Source organism: Thalassophryne amazonica, chromosome 8, assembly GCF_902500255.1.
Source record: "Thalassophryne amazonica chromosome 8, fThaAma1.1, whole genome shotgun sequence".
NCBI lineage: Eukaryota > Metazoa > Chordata > Actinopteri > Batrachoidiformes > Batrachoididae > Thalassophryne > Thalassophryne amazonica.
In genome coordinates this window covers 110,220,279-110,237,987 of record NC_047110.1, presented here as the reverse complement: position 1 = coordinate 110,237,987, position 17,709 = coordinate 110,220,279, and the positions used below count along the sequence as shown (strand labels likewise).

Sequence of the window (17,709 nt, the reverse complement as noted above, 5' to 3'; positions counted from 1 at the left end):
TAGTTTTTCAATATACTAGGGTCAAGATTAGATTTCTTAAGGGTTTAATCACTGCAGATTTGAAACATTTAGGAACAGATCCAGAGGTTAATGATAGATTAATAATTTCCAGCACAATCGGCCCAAGAGTGGGCCACAGGTCCTTAAACAGTTTTGTTGGTATAGAATCAAATAAGCAATTTGTGCTTTTTGTAGACGTTGCGCATTTTGTCAGCACACCTAGTGAGATACCAAATTCTGTAAATCTAGGTAACACCTCAGTGGTAGCACCCACCTCAATAGCAGGGTGTAGTGGCTGGGTTAAGGCATGCTGGGATATGTTTAAACTAATGTCATCTGTTTTCTTCTCAAAGGAGTCCAAGAAATCTTGTGCTGTAAAAGGAGAGTGACTTACAGATGGTTGTCCATGAATAAGTGTTGCCACCGTGTTGAACAAGAACTTTATGTATGCTTGTTTTTGTTGATCAATCAGAGTAATAGGTCTGCTTTGTCGCCAGTAATGCATGCTTACAGTCTAAGATAGCATCACACCACACGAGGTGAAATACTTCGAATTTTGAATTATGCCATTTTTGTTCTAGACCGCTAACCTTATGCTTGAACTCACGCAAGTAATCATTGAACCATGTTTTGTGGGGGTGTGGTTTTAATATAGGTGGAGCAATCATGTCAAGTGTAGTTTTGAGCGCTGAGTTTAAACTATCCACAAGACTATCTACTGATTGGGCATTTTCCAAACATGAAGCTAAGATATCAGGCAGTCTAGCTTCAAGTTCAGTTGTAGTTGAGGAGTTGATGTGTCGCCGCAATGATAAATAAGGTGGTTGTTCCACTAAACACAGCAGCAAAACCGTAAACCTAATAAGTGAGTGATCAGAGACCGCCAATGCAAGAGGCATTATGTCAATATTCGTGACGGCAATACCATGTGCAATATCCAAATCCAGGGTATTTCCACTAATGTGCGTCGAATCCTGAATGTATTGCTGGAATCCTAATACATCCATAATTTCCATAAATAATTTGCAGAGGGGATCAGAAGGCTTATTTTGATGAATACTGAAGTCACCAATAATCAGAATGTTATCTGCACTAGTTGACAAGTTAGAGATGAACTCACCAAATTCATCTAAGAATTCAGAGTATTAGCCAGCAGGGCCTATATACAGTGACAAAGTAATACGGCTTATTTTTATTCTTCTGACCTTGGCAATATGTAGCATCATGGGCAGAGTGGAGAATCAGATGTTCAAACGAATTATATTTATGACCCACAACAGCTAATAGACTAAACTTAGATTTATAAATCAGAGCAACACCCCCGCCTTGCTTCGCATCATGAGGGACGTGACTAAATGTGTAGGCCAGTGGGGAGGACAGCTGTAGGTTTAAGCCAGGTTTCACTAACCCAATTATATCTAATTGGTGATCCATACTTAGATCGTTAATCAGCAATGATTTTGAAGACAGTGATCTTATGTTAATTAGACCCAGACTAAGGACCTCAGTGGGGTTGACAGTTGGACTGTTAGGATTTAGGGGTGGCTTCAGAGTAGCATATACAACCCCTGGCAAAAATTATGGAATCACCGGCCTCGGAGGATGTTCATTCAGTTGTTTAATTTTGTAGGAAAAAAGCAGATCACAGACATGACACAAAACTAAAGTCATTTCAAATGGCAACTTTTTGGCTTTATGAAACACTATAAGAAATCAGGAAAAAAAATTGTGGCAGTCAGTAACGGTTACTTTTTTAGACCAAGCAGAGGGAAAAAAATATGGAATCACTCAATTCTGAGGAAAAAATTATGGAATCACCCTGTAAATTTTCATCCCCAAAACTAACACCTGCATCAAATCAGATCTACTCGTTAGTCTGCATCTAAAAAGGAGTGATCACACCTTGGAGAGCTGTTGCACCAAGTGGACTGACATGAATCATGGCTCCAACACGAGAGATGTCAGTTGAAACAAAGGAGAGGATTATCAAACTCTTAAAAGAGGGTAAATCATCACGCAATGTTGCAAAAGATGTTGGTTGTTCACAGTCAGCTGTGTCTAAACTCTGGACCAAATACAAACAACATGGGAAGGTTGTTAAAGGCAAACATACTGGTAGACCAAGGAAGACATCAAAGCATCAAGACAGAAAACTTAAAGCAATATGTCTCAAAAATCGAAAATGCACAACAAAACAAATGATGAACGAATGGGAGGAAACTGGAGTCAACATCTGTGACCGAACTGTAAGAAACCGCCTAAAGGAAATGGGATTTACATACAGAAAAGCTAAATGAAAGCCATCATTAACACCTAAACAGAAAAAAACAAGGTTACAATGGGCTATGGAAAAGCAATCGTGGACTGTGGATGACTGGATGAAAGTCATATTCAGTGATGAATCTCGAATCTGCATTGGGCAAGGTGATGATGCTGGAACTTTTGTTTGGTGCCGTTCCAATGAGATTTATAAAGATGACTGCCTGAAGAGAATATGTACATTTCCACAGTCATTGATGATATGGGGCTGCATGTCAGGTAAAGGCACTGGGGAGATGGCTGTCATTACATCATCAATAAATGCACAAGTTTGCGTTGATATTTTGGACACTTTTCTTATCCCATCAATTGAAAGGATGTTTGGGGATGATATCATTTTTCAAGATGATAATGCATCTTGCCATAGAGCAAAAACTGTGAAAACATTCCTTGTAAAAAGACACATAGGGTCAATGTCATGGCCTGCAAATAGTCCGGATGTTAATCCAATTGAAAATCTTTGGTGGAAGTTGAAGAAAAGGGTCCATGACAACGCTCCAACCTGCAAAGCTGATCTGGCAACAGCAATCAGAGAAAGTTGGAGCCAGATTGATGAAGAGTACTGTTTGTCACTCATTAAGTCCATGCCTCAGAGACTGCAAGCTGTTATAAAAGCCAGAGGTGGTGCAACAAAATACTAGTGATGTGTTGGAGCGTTCTTTTGTTTTTCATGATTCCATAATTTTTTCCTCAGAATTGAGTGATTCCATATTTTTTTCCCTCTGCTTGGTCTTAAAAAAGTAACCGTTACTGACTGCCACAATTTTTTTTCCTGATTTCTTATAGTGTTTCTTAAAGCCAGAAAGTTGCCATTTGAAATGACTTTAATTTTTGTGTCATGTCTGTGATCTGCTTTTTTTCTACAAAATTAAACAACTGAATGAACATCCTCCGAGGCCGGTGATTCCATAATTTTTGCCAGGGGTTGTATAAGATGTCTGGAAGTAGGTTTAGGTTTGAGACATTCCACGTGGGTTGTAGGTAGCAGCACAAAATGTTTGATATTGCTGGAATAGCCAGTGGGTCATCCTCAATTTCAACATCATCCACTGTAGTAATGGGTAATAAGTTTGCAAAGCATTTACCTCAAATCTTTTACTTTAAATAAAATGGCAATACTTTTATTAACTATCCTTTTTATATAATCTATGTGGGCTTTCATATGGGCTTTTATATGGGCTTTTCTAAAACAACGCCAAGAAACTTAACTTCATTAACTCGTTTGATGAAAACTCCATCAATGGTCATTTTCACATCATCACTCTTTCTCTGATTATCAAAAATCATATAATTTGTTTTGTCCCAGGTCAAAGACAACTTATTTTCATTAAACCAATTTCTCACTTTTATAATTTCTTCTCCTATTCTTTATTTCCACCAAATTACTTCCTGAGTAATATATACTGGTATCAGCAGCAAACAAAAAAATGTAACGTTTTTGATGATTCACAAATATCATTAACAAACAAAAGAAAAATCACAAGCCTTAAAACGGACCCTTGTGGGACTTCACATATGACCTCTCTACAATCAGAATTTAGCCCGTTAATATGAGAATAGTGTTGACGGTTAGTAATATAACTTTGAAGCCACTGGTGTGCTGTGCCCCTAGTCCTGTGCTTGTATAATGATAAAGATAATAATAACTCATGATTTATGGTGTTGAATGCTTTGCGTAGATCGATAAATACTCCCACTGTATACTCTTTTCTTTTAATTGCAACTATTATTGCGTCTACCAATTCTATAATTGCTAAGCTTGTAGATGGTTGAGATCTAAAACCATATTGTTTTTCACTAATTAACTCATGTTTCTCTAAAAAAAAAAATTGCTTAGTTTTGGAGTCAACCATTTCTCAAGAACTTTGGAAAATATAGCTACTGTGCCCTTGATTGTCTGCTAAAGAATCTTTAAAGTGGATATGACACTTAAAGACAACATAGTCTTATTACATGTAACAAAGGTTATATAATTTGGTCAACCTAAGCATTTTGGGAAAATGGACGCGGTTCTCCCATTATATATAACATTTGAACATCCCGCCACTGAAAAATGTGCACGCCCTGTGACCGGCTTCCCGCTGAGCGCCAAGCCTGAAATACGTCACTGCGTGTAGACCGTATCGGCTTGCGCGCTTGGCGGCCGTTGTTTACACTTTTTGTAGTGGCAGAAACTTTGATTAAACACAGCTCTTAGGGACTTGTTTATCAATATGCCTGACCAGTGTGTCGCAGCATATTGCACAAACACAAGGGCGAAAGGTTTTAGCCTTTTCAAGTCCAGGCAGATTGATCGAAAGCCGCAGTGTTGTGTGATGCACGAAATGTCAGGCTGCCGCTCGCTCTGCTTGCACACCCGCATTTGCTCCCGACAGCAGACACTTTCCTCTACCGTCTCCATGTTCTCGCACCGCTCACAAGAACACCTAAAATGTCAACCCCAAATAATATGTTCGCAATAATCTTGAATTGGTCAAGGAACTTGTAAAAATATCAGTGCAATACGGAGTAAACACGGCGGTGGAATGTTCACTGTTGTTTTCGGTGATCTTTCTCAAAACCTTCGCCGTTTATTTCCTATTCTTTCGTGAAAATAATGTAAGTAAACACAGATGAATGCAATGCCAGGCACTCGAAAACGGCAAAAACCCGAAGGTAATGATGGTGGTCCGCAAGTAATAGCTACACTGTCATGGCTCCGGAACAATAACAAAGGTAGTAAACAGACGCAAGAATTGAAAATGCTATACAGTGGTCCCTTGCTATAACGCGGTTCACCTTTCATGGCCTCGCAGTTTCGTGTTTTTTTTTTTTTTTTGTGCAATTTTGCATGCTTTTTTTAATTATTTTTTAACAGCACATTGTGTTCTGTGTCCTTATCATGCGGGCCGGTCGCAGCACTGATCGGCATCACCACGATTGCTCTCACTGCCTCTGATGCGCTTACCGAGTCTGCGGGCATGGTGAACGCAGCAGCGGGCCACTCACACCGCCCTCCTGTCTGCTGTGCGGAGCTGCGCTAAATCTGGTGTATAAAGTGTGTAGTGAGGGGTTTTACAGCCTTAAAACATCTATAATAATTGCAAAAAATAGCGCTGACTACTTTGCGGATTTCGCTTATCGCGGGTTATTTTTAGAACGTAAATCCCGTGATAAACGAGGGACCACTGTAATTAGAGTGTTATAAACAGCAGCAACAAAAGCCTCCCTTACCATTCCATATTCTGCAGCCTTACAAAATCCATCGGAATTGGCACGTCTCTTGCCTCTGCTTTGGCTCCGCCATAAACACCGTCGGCATTATTTTCGCTGCCAGAATGCTCCTGGTTTGAATGTTTGTCCGAAAGCTACGGCTCCAATCTGTAGGCTCTAATCACTGCTGCAGCATCCTCAGGATCTGAGTCAGAAATAATCCACACTTGAAGAGGAGTTAGAAAAGTTCTCAATCTCGTCACTGTCCATGCTGAGGTCTGTCTGTTCCTGTTGTCAATCAGACAGACAAAGACGGGACTCTACACGTTGTGACGTCACGGCATCACGTGACTGCTGATGGAACGCTGCCAGCGTGCTTTCCAAGAAACACACTTTTGAGAAACTATACAAACTTTATTTCTGTGATAATAAAAACCACTTTCAACTTACTATACTGTATGTATATTTTGATATTTATATCAGTTTTACCTAATTTCTTAGGTGTCATATCCGCTTTAATGCTCTTACCAAAGCTGAAAAGGATGTATAGATGGCTGCCTGTTTTGAAGCTTAATTTAACAGCACATTACTGACATCTGCAGGGCAGATAATGTCTAGGACACTGATACATGCTGGAGGCCACACAGTGCAGTTTCTGTGGACATGCAGCAGCAAAACAATATTATAGCCATTATTGACTGGATGGAAAGAACAACCAGCTGTTAGTTTAATGAACTCTTCTTGCCTGCTCTTTATCCATTATGCATGCTCTTTATACTGAATCGATATTATTCATTGAGAAGTGCATGCACATGCATGTACAGGGATATTACTTCATTTGGACCAGTATGTCACATTGCAAAGCATCACTTATTTTTCAGGAACTTCAGCCAAAAATCATGACTTGTCCGTGTTGTTCTGTCGTGGTGATAGCAAAATTTTAATTCTGCCTCAGCCATCTTGACAAATCACAAAATAACTAAAAATCAGCACATGGTGTGAGGTCAAAACTTTTCACTTGGATCAGGCATTCTCTGATGTCATCAACTGAATGTGTATTTACACATTGTAATTACACATTTATAGCATCTCTAAATTTGATACAGACATGCGAACAGAGTCCTCAGTAAAAGTCAGGCGTAGTGGTCTCATGTTTCCTGCCCATGCACGGGTAGTTTTCAAAATTAGCGTTGAGGCATTTGAGGCAACCTAGTATGAAAAACAACCCATCTTAGTTTTAGTTCACTGGTTAACGGTTAGCATTGCAGTGATTGATTTTGCTTTTTTTTTGGTTTTTTTTTTTAATTGATACTTTGATATATTGGTGTGATTTCCACGTGGAAGGTCTCGCTAATTATTGATACAGTGTTTTTCGTGGTGTTTAATCCTGAAACTGTGTGAACACACATAGGAGAGACACGGCTGTTGAAGATGAAAGAGTGCTGAGTCATTCGAGGCTCACAGCACCTCCGTCATTTGTTTCTGCCTGCGACCTGCGCTGTCTTACTCCTGCTGCTGCTTTTTGGCAGTGACTCACCAGTTTCCTCACATAGCTCAGATCCTCCTGGTGGTCACCAGGGGCAGTGCTTGAGAGGCCACAGAGACGTGTCGGACTGTTTTATTTGGGGGGTGCAGAGAAACGCCCCAGAGGCAGCGTTGGTCAGAGGAGGAAAATCTGAGCTGCACAAGTGAATGAGTAACTCGCCTTCAGCAGCTACTCGTAAATAAAAGTGACCTCAAGCGTGACTTCACCTCATCCGACGCCTATGAATCAGATAGTGGGCGGATCCTACGGGTGGTGAATCGACAGCAGAATCGTTAAGAAAATCCGCAACGCCCACTTTGTCAATCCTTTGCTGCACACGTCCAGGAGGTTATGTTTTTTCCCCCCACAAAGGTCAAATTTAAAAAAATTGACACTAATCTTAATCCATGTCCTATTTTAGGATGGGACAAGCACTCTTACGGTTACCACGGAGACGACGGCCACTCCTTCTGCTCTTCCGGGACTGGCCAACCGTACGGCCCGACGTTCACCACGGGCGACGTGATTGGCTGCTGTGTCAACCTCATCAACAACACTTGCTTTTACACTAAAAATGGCATCAGCTTAGGTTGGCAGGCAAACCATTTTAATCTCCTGTGAAATAAAACTGTGCTCTCAAAGATTTGTTGGGGTTAATGAATTAATTTCTAACTCTTCTTTCTGGTTGTTCCTCAGGTGTAGCGTTCACAGACCTCCCTGTAAGTATCACCAGATCTCACCTATTTGCAGTACGATATCCACGAGTCGCTGGTTCATTTTGTGACCGTTTCCAAAATCATTAAATGATTAAGTTCCAGACACAGGTGAAATTTTGTGCTCAAAATACCACCAGAAACAGCTCCGTCCTGTCATAGGACCGTCTCTGACGTAAAAGACAGGTTGGATCGTTTCTCTTTCTTTGAGACATGCCAATCATTCACCGACATATAGTTTCCTTGAAATATTTCTGTCCAGACTGTGCATCTGTTAGTCAGGAAAAAAAAAACTAAAGAAAAAAAACCCTGAACACCTGAGACCTTTTGAAATATCTTTATCTGATATCTAGTGATATTTTGGGACCGGTTGTCAGTATATTGCATTTTGTACTGATTCTCTGTGTTGTTTAGAAAGGAGTGATAGTAGTAATAGTGTAGTACTCATCCTGTTACTGTAGTAATGCTCCGTTTAACAGGTCATATGGAACAAACATCAAAAATAAGGCAATGGATTCTTCTTTTGCTATTCCCTTTAGCAGCCATGTTCCACAATAAGTCATCTTTTTTTTTCAACCCCTTCACACAGTACGAATGTGGTAAAATTGCACATGAAGCAGGAATTGTATGCAATGCATGTAAAATCGGAGCTGCCTCTAACGCCTCGTACACCTGTTGCTACAACTATGTGCACACCAGCAGCTGAAAGACAAAGTGTGCCCCGTGAGAGCCCATTTGATCCCTCTCACAGCAGATGTGAGACACATAAACATCTAACACCGCTCGTTTAGCACTTAAAAAATGTGTGGCCATTCCCGCTATCAGCACGAAAACAGTCAGTAGACGATCACTGACGAGCTGGTGCTCGTGATGTGTTGTACTGCTTTGGCCAGCCATTCTGCAGCTATGTTGATAGCAAGTTTGCTAATGATTTAATGAACACAGGATCTTCAATAAATACAGCATTGAAGAGGTTTTTGAATTAAGAAACACTTACTAGATGATACAATTTAAGCCTTTTTTTTCTTCTTTTTTTCATTTTTTGCAATGTTTGTTTTACTGTTGCTGTTAGACGGCTGATCATCCAGGTCCTTCTTCACTTATTGGCAGTTTGATGGAAAATTCTACTTTTTATTGTTTATTGCGTAAATGAACTAGCAGTACTCATTTAATCAAAGCCGTTTTAACAGCCAACTAACTTTTAACAGTAGAACTGGAACTTGCAGTTGGGTAGAAAAGGAGCAGACCGCTACGCAACCATTATCAGATGAAATAACATTTAACTGATTGATCACTGTGTTGTCATGCCAACATTGTGGTTCTTGAAGCTGATACTCAAAATGTTTGTCTCTGAATTTCGAGGATATCTCTGTTGTCCTGAAGGGGGCAGTAGCAGTACAACCATCCTAGAGTGCCTTAATTGAGAGAGTGGTGTCAACTCAGAACACGGCGCCATTTTGGTTCCTGCGCTGAACTACTGAATGAACCTTTAATGTTTTCAGCATTTTTTTTTTTTAATCATTTAACCACGTACAGAAACACATCCAGGTACAGGTGCTATCAAAATAAATATAAAAATAGTTAAGTTATCAAATTTACATAAATTTACAATTTATGATGATTTATTTAATTAATTTAAAGCCTGATTTATGCAGCTGCAGCTCTGTAACTCCGTGTCATGCAATTACGTGCGTGACAGTTTTAATGTTCTCCGTCTCTGGATTATGTTTTATTGTGGACTAATTTGACCCTCAACAAGCTTTTCTTTCTACATTCATCACCTCCAAATTAAACGTAAGATGAACATTTTCCTCTTTTACCGACTTCATGCTGTAAAATTGCAGATTTTTCTGATCCATTTGTAATCAGTGTGTGCACTGCAAAAACTATTATATCTATGATGGGAGAAGAAGCAGTGAAAGCAGTAAAGTGTCAAATCACAGCCTTTTGTGTCTGATTTAACAGGTGCACGTCAGGCTGCAGGTTCGAGTCTGAACACGGTTAGAAAAAACTAAACAGTCGGACTTTTAATCACGGAATTGACTCCGATCCCACTTTCCTCAAATTGGCGAGTGTCAGAGCTGAACTTTAATTATACCTCTGTTACTGAGCACATCCAGACTGCTCTGGGATTTTAATAGAAATACATTGCATTTGGATGGGACATTTTATCCAATGTGAGTTAAAATCGGTTATACAAGGTCTGTTAGAAAACTATCCAACCTTTTTATTTTTTGCAAAAACTATATGGATTTGAATCATGTGTGATTGCATCAGCCAAGCTTGAGCCTTTGTGCGCATGCGTGAGTTTTTTCATGCCTTTCGGTTGCGTCATTTGCCTGTGAGCAGGCTTTGAGTGAGGAGTGGTCCAACCCCTCGGCGGATTTTCATTGTCAGGAAATGGCAGAATGATTTGGGCTTTTTTTCCATGTCCCGTGAGGCTTCATCATGGCGTTGCTTTGCGCCATGCGGCACTGCTGTCCCGATGCGCGAAATCCTCGGCACGTCTTTTCATGACAAAAAATTCCTGTAACAGTGGAATGTGCCGTTCATTTCCAAAGTAAACGCTTTGTTGATCTGGGACGTCGTCTGACTACCACAGAAATGGCAGAAGAGTTTGACATCAGCACTTTTTCGGCATGAAAAGACATGCGGAGGACTTTGCGCCTCGGGACGGAGGCGCAGGGCACAGAACAAAAAGCAACGCCGTGATGAAGCCTCACAGGACATGTTGTGGCATGTCCAGCTCGTCCACAATTTCTCGGATAGTCACACGACTGACAAGCCACCAAAAGCCGTCTGAATTTTCCGAATGGTGCAAGAGCTGGGCATGTTAGGGCATGTCCTGTGAGACCAACACGGAGGTGCTTTTGTCCCGTGCCATGAGCGGCTCCGTGGCAAATTTCTCCGCTCCTCTTTCCATTACAAAAACTCCTGTAACAGTGGAATGTGCCGAAAAAGTGCTATGTCCAGCTGTCTTGCCATTTCTCTGGTAGTCAGACGACATCCCGGATCAACAAAGCGTTCACTTTGGAAATTATCTGGTTCTTTGAGCCTGTCGATCACCGCTCGGTGCGCCATCCGCCGCTGTGGGCCGTCTTTAATCCAGTTGTAATTATCCTTAATCTGTGTGATCCCCATAAGATCTTCACCGAAAGCCATCTGAATTTTCCAAGTGGTTTCCACTTGGCTGTCTCTCACACTTTCTAAAAAAATTTTGATGAAGCAAAGCGGCAGTCGATCAACCAATTTCCTGACAATGAAAATCCGCCGAGGGGGCTGGACCACTCCTCCCACAAGGCGTGCTCACAGGCGAATGATGCAACCGACAGGCGTGAAAAAACTCATGAATGCGCACAAAGGTTCAAACTTGGCTGATGCAATCATACATGATTCAAATCCATATAGTTTTTGCAAAAAATAAAAAGGTTGGATAGTTTTTTAACAGACCTCGTACAAAATCCGTTATATATGGGGTTTATTACATGGAACTTTTTTTGTCTGGTGACTGTGAATATCTGGTTTATACGATGACAGTTTAGGTGAGTTTTACTGTACATGAGACTGAACAATAACTTTACTTCTCAAAACTTTGACAGTGATGTCGGCTTCCATCCCACACAGCTGACTTTATTTTCCCAAATTTTTCTCCTGTTCAGATCTGAAGGGAATCTCTACATCTTGAAGCCCTTGTTGTGTCTATTTGTGCATCCAAATGCACAACAACCTGGCATTTTCAGCAAATAAATAATAAATAAATAAATAAAATAGCTGGATTTACATGCAGACAGATTAAGAGCGAATGCTATTTTGGAACCAAGATGGCACTGTGAGTCACCTGACCACCCCCCACCCCCCATGCCGCCACTCTCTCAGTTATGGCACCCTAAACCATCCGGCACACCATAAACCATAAATGAATTAAAAGGACACAGTTAAACATTAAAAGCCATGCAAATTACAGTAAAAATAAAAAAGAAACAGTGAGTTTCAATATTTAAGCTAGCAAACAAACAAAAAACAAATAAAAATAAAGTAACAGTGGATTTGAATATTTAAACAAACAGTAAAAAACAAATTGTCCTCCATGCCGTACTGGTGTTGGTCTTTTTAAAGCAGTTCTCTGTTGTCTTTAATCTCTGCCAGCCCAACCTGTACCCCACCGTGGGTCTTCAGACCCCAGGCGAGATTGTCGACGCTAACTTTGGCCAGCAGCCATTTGTCTTTGACATTGAGGACTACATGAGCGAATGGCGGGCCAAGATTCACGGCATGATTGCGCACTTCCCCATTGGAGAGAGGCTGGGGGAATGGCAGGCTGTCCTGCAGAAGTAAGAGTCATAGTTGCTGCTGTCATACTGTGCTGTCTTCAGTGGTACCAAACCAACGTAGTATGACTACGAATGCAGTACCAGCTTTTACTTTGAGTAATTGCACTTCTCTTTAATAGTAATGGCCTACACGCTGTATGATAATGTGGTGGTGAAGATGACCACATTAAATTGTCTATGTGAACCATGGCATTTATCATGTAAATCAGTGGAGCATCTTAAGCCTCGACAATGTGACATATTTCAAAGAATTTCTACGATTTTGCACAGGAAGTGGCACTGATTTCACTTGAGAGTTTGTTGTATAGCAACAATCTACTATTTCATAATCAAACATCCTAATAATGATTTTTCATAATTAACTGGATAACACTTTGCAGTTTACTTAAAAAGGCTTCCATTTTTATCTAGTCACTGGATAATGTTAGAAGTTAAAATGAGCTCTGAATTTTCTGTTTCACCATATTTTTACATTAAAATCAAAACAAACAAAAAGTGTATTACTGACACACTGAAGTTTGGATCACTTTTCTTACATTTTCCAGCCTAGTCTATCTGCAGCATCATTTCCATAGTTACAGAAGCATTGTTCCGTAAGTCCAATAAATACCAGGAGAACAAACGTAGAGTTGATAATGTTTATTATTCAAAACATTTGGATTCACTGATGTCCCATTGTTGCCTGAATAGTTTCAAAGTGAGCATGGATTCTGATCTCTGGAGGGTGAGTCTGACCAGAGAGCAGACACTTTAATGTCACATATTGCCATTTTAATGCTAAAATGTGAGATTGTGAAGTAAAATACATGTAATTTATTCTTCAACAAATCTTTTAGGTGTCTTGACAGCACCCCCACCCCCCACTGCAATGACCCAAAGAGCACAAATGATCACCTCAGCATGTTTAAGAATTTCAAATCTACTTAACTCTGTTTGATCTCCAGCATGGTGTCCAGTTACCTGGTGCACCATGGGTATTGTGCGACTGCAACAGCCTTTGCCAGAGCCACAGAGACTATGATACAAGAGGACCAGATGTCAATAAAAAACCGACAGAGTGAGTGAACAAAACGCAGTTCCACAGTTTTGACTTGCTGCAAACTTTACAATATTAATATGGTTAAAGATATTTAGTGTCCTGCTCTCGGCTCAGATTATTATTCATGTAGGGAGTTCTACATTATGACTGGACAAATTATAATAGTGTACTCCTCGTGTATTATCTTGCCTTGTCCACTGAATTATTATATATTCCATGCAGTTAGTGTAGTGTTCGTAAAGATTTGTCGTGCTGTTGGACACTATCACTAAACATTGTTCCAAACATTCCGAGACATTTGGATCCATTTAAAAGCTTTTGTGTGTGCATCTATTATTTATTTTTTTAACTATCATTTAATCATATAGGCATCCCTGTAAATGTAAGTCTGTCTCACTTGTAGAGGAAAACATTTATTATGTAATACCAGAGTTCTTGAAAAAATTCTGTTGTCCTTGCATTAATTGTAAATGTCCACCAGGAGGAGATATTGCTCCATTTCAAGAACCTTGAGTACAGGCTGATGTGGGACACGACAACAAACCTGTTGCTTATAGTAGTAGATAGTTCTGCTGTAAGTTGCATGTGAAATGGGTTGTAATAATTGATTAATTCATTGGTGGGTTGAATAATTGATTGGCCGCTCTATGTACATTAGCCTGTATCAGCCCTTTGCTGAAGTTTCATGGTTGTTCTTGAGCAATATATCAGCAGTTCATAATTCTGGTCCTCGGGGTCCGCTAAAGTGCACATATTTTTCCTTTCAGGGAATGATAGCTGACTAGCTCATGAAATAAAAGCTGGCTAGCTCATTCAGCTAGCACTAACAGACTGAGCTAATTATCTTTGGGCAGGGAGAGAGATTAAAAAAAATGACAGGTTTGGGGCCCCTGATGACTAGAATTTGGAACCTCTGCATACAGTACTCAATAGCATCTTGTTTTCTTTGCCTGACAGGAATACAGAAGCTAGTGCTAGCAGGACGAGTGGGCGAAGCTATAGAAGCCACACAGCAGCTTTATCCCGGCCTGTTAGAACACAACCCCAACCTACTATTCATGTTGAAGTAAGTTAGTCCATGGAAATCCAGAATGTAGTGAATCATACCGGAAATACAATCGATTATGACCCTGAATGAATGAAGGGGTTTTTTGTCTGCCATCAGTTCACCCAAGAAACACAACAAAACAGTAATTAAAGACACTGACATACAACCGAGTTATGTTCACCTCACCAAAATACATTTAAGAATTGTTTTTACAAAGCAAGTGTATTCTAATTCAGTAAAATATCTGTAATTAAATCACACTATCACCGCGGCTGTGACTTTGGTTTTGTATTACAGGATCGCTGCTTACTATGGTCAGCATTAATGTACAGAGATGCTTCATTTAGTGACTTGTCTTACAGAACTATTTGAACCTTATGTGCTGTCCTGTGCTTTCCATTTACAGGACATAGACTTACTTTTTTGCTAGGGTTAAAAAGAAGTCTGCAGGTTAGAGAGGTTTTATGACATTCAAATATCAGCTGGTTGAGAAAATGGAGGAGCAACAATGAAATAAAATAGGTCACCATTGCAGTGTATATTTCTTACATACTGTTTTTCCATAATGTGTTTTGTCTGTTAGTAGTAGAAGTAGTAGTAATGATAATAATAATAATGATAATAACAATGATAATAGTCCAACACCAAATACAAACATATACATAACAAATATAGCTAAAATCTGGTAAAAAAAAAAAAAAAAAAAAACACTTATAAGCAACAGAAAATAAGTGTTTTATGATGAGCCTTAAAATAATCAGGTAACTATAATTTCAAGCAGCAAACTGTTACACAAAGTATTAACACTATATGTAAATGCTGTATAGCCTGCTAACTTCTTTTTAACACTATGGACATAAAGCATGCTTGTACTCTCAGGCCACAGGGCACGAGACAGCGCCCAAGCCTTAACACGTTCTGCTAGATACTATGTGGGTGCACATTCATTAACAAAACCTTAGAATCTGTTTTAAGTTCTCACACAGTGTGTGTGTGTGTGTGTGTGTGTGTGTGTGTGTGTGTGTGTGTGTGTGTGTGTGTGTGTGTGTGGGGGGGGGCTGGTTCTAGTTCAAATGTGGTTGTATTCTGTTGTTGCTTCAGTGGTTCACTGCCCCTTCCCCCCTTTAACGCTTGAACATGGGTAAATGCTGATGTCTCTGCAGGCTGATAACACGTGAGCACTCTGTTTTCTAGATGTCGTCAGTTTGTAGAGATGGTGAACGGTACAGACAGTGAAGTTCGCTGCTTGAACATTCGGTCCCCAAAGTCCCAGGACAGTTACCCCGGGTCACCCAGCCTCAGCCCCCGGCATGGATCCAGCATCACACACCTGCACAGCGGAGGTACACTTTTCTACACGTCAGTGTCAAGTTCTGCAGCGAGTACAAAGAACATGCACTCAAATATAACAGCGTAGCTGCAAAAGTGTAAAACACCCGCAACATGAACAATTTATACAGCCGCATTTAAAAGAGGACGTGCCCTTTGTCTTTATCGCCTTTTGTATTTTTCTGTGTTTTCCCTCCGACTGCATTAACCCAACCCAGGAGCTGACAGTCCTACGTGCAGTAACGGGGTGACTCCCCCAAACAAGGTCAAGAGCCACAGCGGAGGAGCAGGTAGCAGCAGCGTTAGATACGTGTCTTCATCTGCATCCTCCTCCACCTCTTCCTCCCCTTCCTCCATCAACTATTCTGAATCCAACTCCTCCGATTCCACCAAGAGCCAACCACACAGTGCCAACAGTATCCACGAAACCAGGTGAGACGGCACCTTCAGGCTGCTTCGTGACACAGAAACCCAGAGCCTGGTGATTTGCATAAAGCTCATACTGTGTTTTCTGGACTACAAGTCACAGGTTTGTTTGTTCGTTTTGTTTTTCTAGTTATGGAGGTCCTGTGACTAATATACTGAAAAATCACACGTTTGTTATAATTAATAAAAATATAATATTAACTGTTTATAACGTGCTTTCACAGGAATCAACGCAATAAACAGAATAAACAATAATAAAAGCACACTACAAAAAGACACAAAATCCCAAATTAAAGAGCTGAACAAAAAAATACATCTAAAAAGTCAGATATATGGTACTCACTTTTTTTATTTTAGTGTCTCCTACACTCTGGGTCAGCAAGCCGCGATCTTCTGCATTAAAAACGGCTGCATTAAAAAAAGTTTGGATCAGAAATTTCAGTTAAATATATCATATAGCAGACAAACACACTGGTATTTGAGAAGTGAAATGAAGTTTCTAGTATTTACAGAAAGTGCAATAATTATTTAAAGAAAATTAGGCAGGTGCATAAATTTGGGCCCCCTTGTCATTTTATTGATTTGAATACATTTAGCACTAATTATTGGAACACAAAATTGGTTTGATAAGCTCATTGTCCCTTGACCTCCTTACACAGGTGATTCCAATCATGAGAAAGGCTATTTAAGGAGGCCATTTGCAAATGTTTCCCCTTTTTGCATCTCTTCTAATGAGTGGCAACATGGGAGACTCTAAACAACTCTCAAATGACCTGAAAACAAAGATTGTTCAACATCATGGTTTAGGGGAAGGATACAAAAAGCTATCTCAGAGATTTCACTGTCAGTTTCCACTGTAAGGAACAGGAAGACCACAGGCAGAGTACTAGTTAAGGCCCGTAGTGGCACGCTAAGAAAAACCTCAGATAAGCTGAAGCGAAGGACGGTGAGAACAGTCATAGTCAACCCATAGACCTGCTCCAAAGACCTACAACATGATCTTGCTGCAGATAGTGTCTCTGTGTATCGTTCAGTTGTACAGCGCACTTTGCACAAAGAGATGCTGTTTGATACTGTAATGCAGAGGAAGCCTTTTCTGCGTACATGCCACAAACTGTCGTTTGAGGTATGCTAAAGCACATTTGGAATAAGGTGCTGTGGACTAATGAAACTAAAATTGAGTTATTTGGACATAACATGGGGCAGTATGCATGGCTGAAAAAGAACACAGCATTCCAAGAAAAAAAAAGTAAAATTTGGAGGTGGTTCCATCATGCTGTGTGGCTGTGTGGCCAGTGCAGGTACTGGGAATCTTGTTAAAGTTGAGGGTCACATGGATTCCATTCAATATCAGCAGATTCTTGAGATCAATGTTCATGAATCAGTGACAAAGTTGAAGTTGCGCCGATGCTGTATCTTTCAACAAGACAACAACCCTAAACACTGCTCAAAATCTACTAAGGAATTCATGCAGAAGAACAAGTACAACGTTCTGCAATGGCCATCTCAGTCCCCAGACCTGAATAATATTTAAAATCTGTGGTGTGATTTTAAGCGGGCTGTCCATGCTCGGAAAGCAACAAACCTGAGATGTTTTGTAAAGAAGAATGATCCAAAATACCTTCAACCAGAATCCAGACTCTCATTGGAAGCTATAGGAAGCATTTAGAGGCTGTTATTTCTGCAAAAGGAGGATCTACTAAATATTGATGTATTTTTTTCTGTTGGGGTGCCCAAATTTATGCACCTGCCTAATTTGGTTTAAAGAATTATTGCACACTTTCTGT

The 17,709-nt window shown here is 40.2% G+C and overlaps 1 protein-coding gene across 2 annotated transcripts in view; it reads left to right on the top strand.

Annotated features, from left to right (window-relative positions):
- ranbp10 (RAN binding protein 10) overlaps positions 1–17,709 on the top strand; it is a 112,815-nt gene that overhangs the window by 80,670 nt on the left and 14,436 nt on the right. For both annotated transcript variants that reach the window (XM_034177256.1, XM_034177255.1), the window contains exons 4-10: positions 7,458–7,625; positions 7,733–7,755; positions 11,896–12,080; positions 13,025–13,137; positions 14,077–14,185; positions 15,362–15,510; positions 15,715–15,928. In XM_034177256.1, coding sequence (XP_034033147.1) covers positions 7,458–7,625; positions 7,733–7,755; positions 11,896–12,080; positions 13,025–13,137; positions 14,077–14,185; positions 15,362–15,510; positions 15,715–15,928 — 961 coding nt within the window. The remainder of the gene's footprint in view (positions 1–7,457; positions 7,626–7,732; positions 7,756–11,895; positions 12,081–13,024; positions 13,138–14,076; positions 14,186–15,361; positions 15,511–15,714; positions 15,929–17,709) is intronic.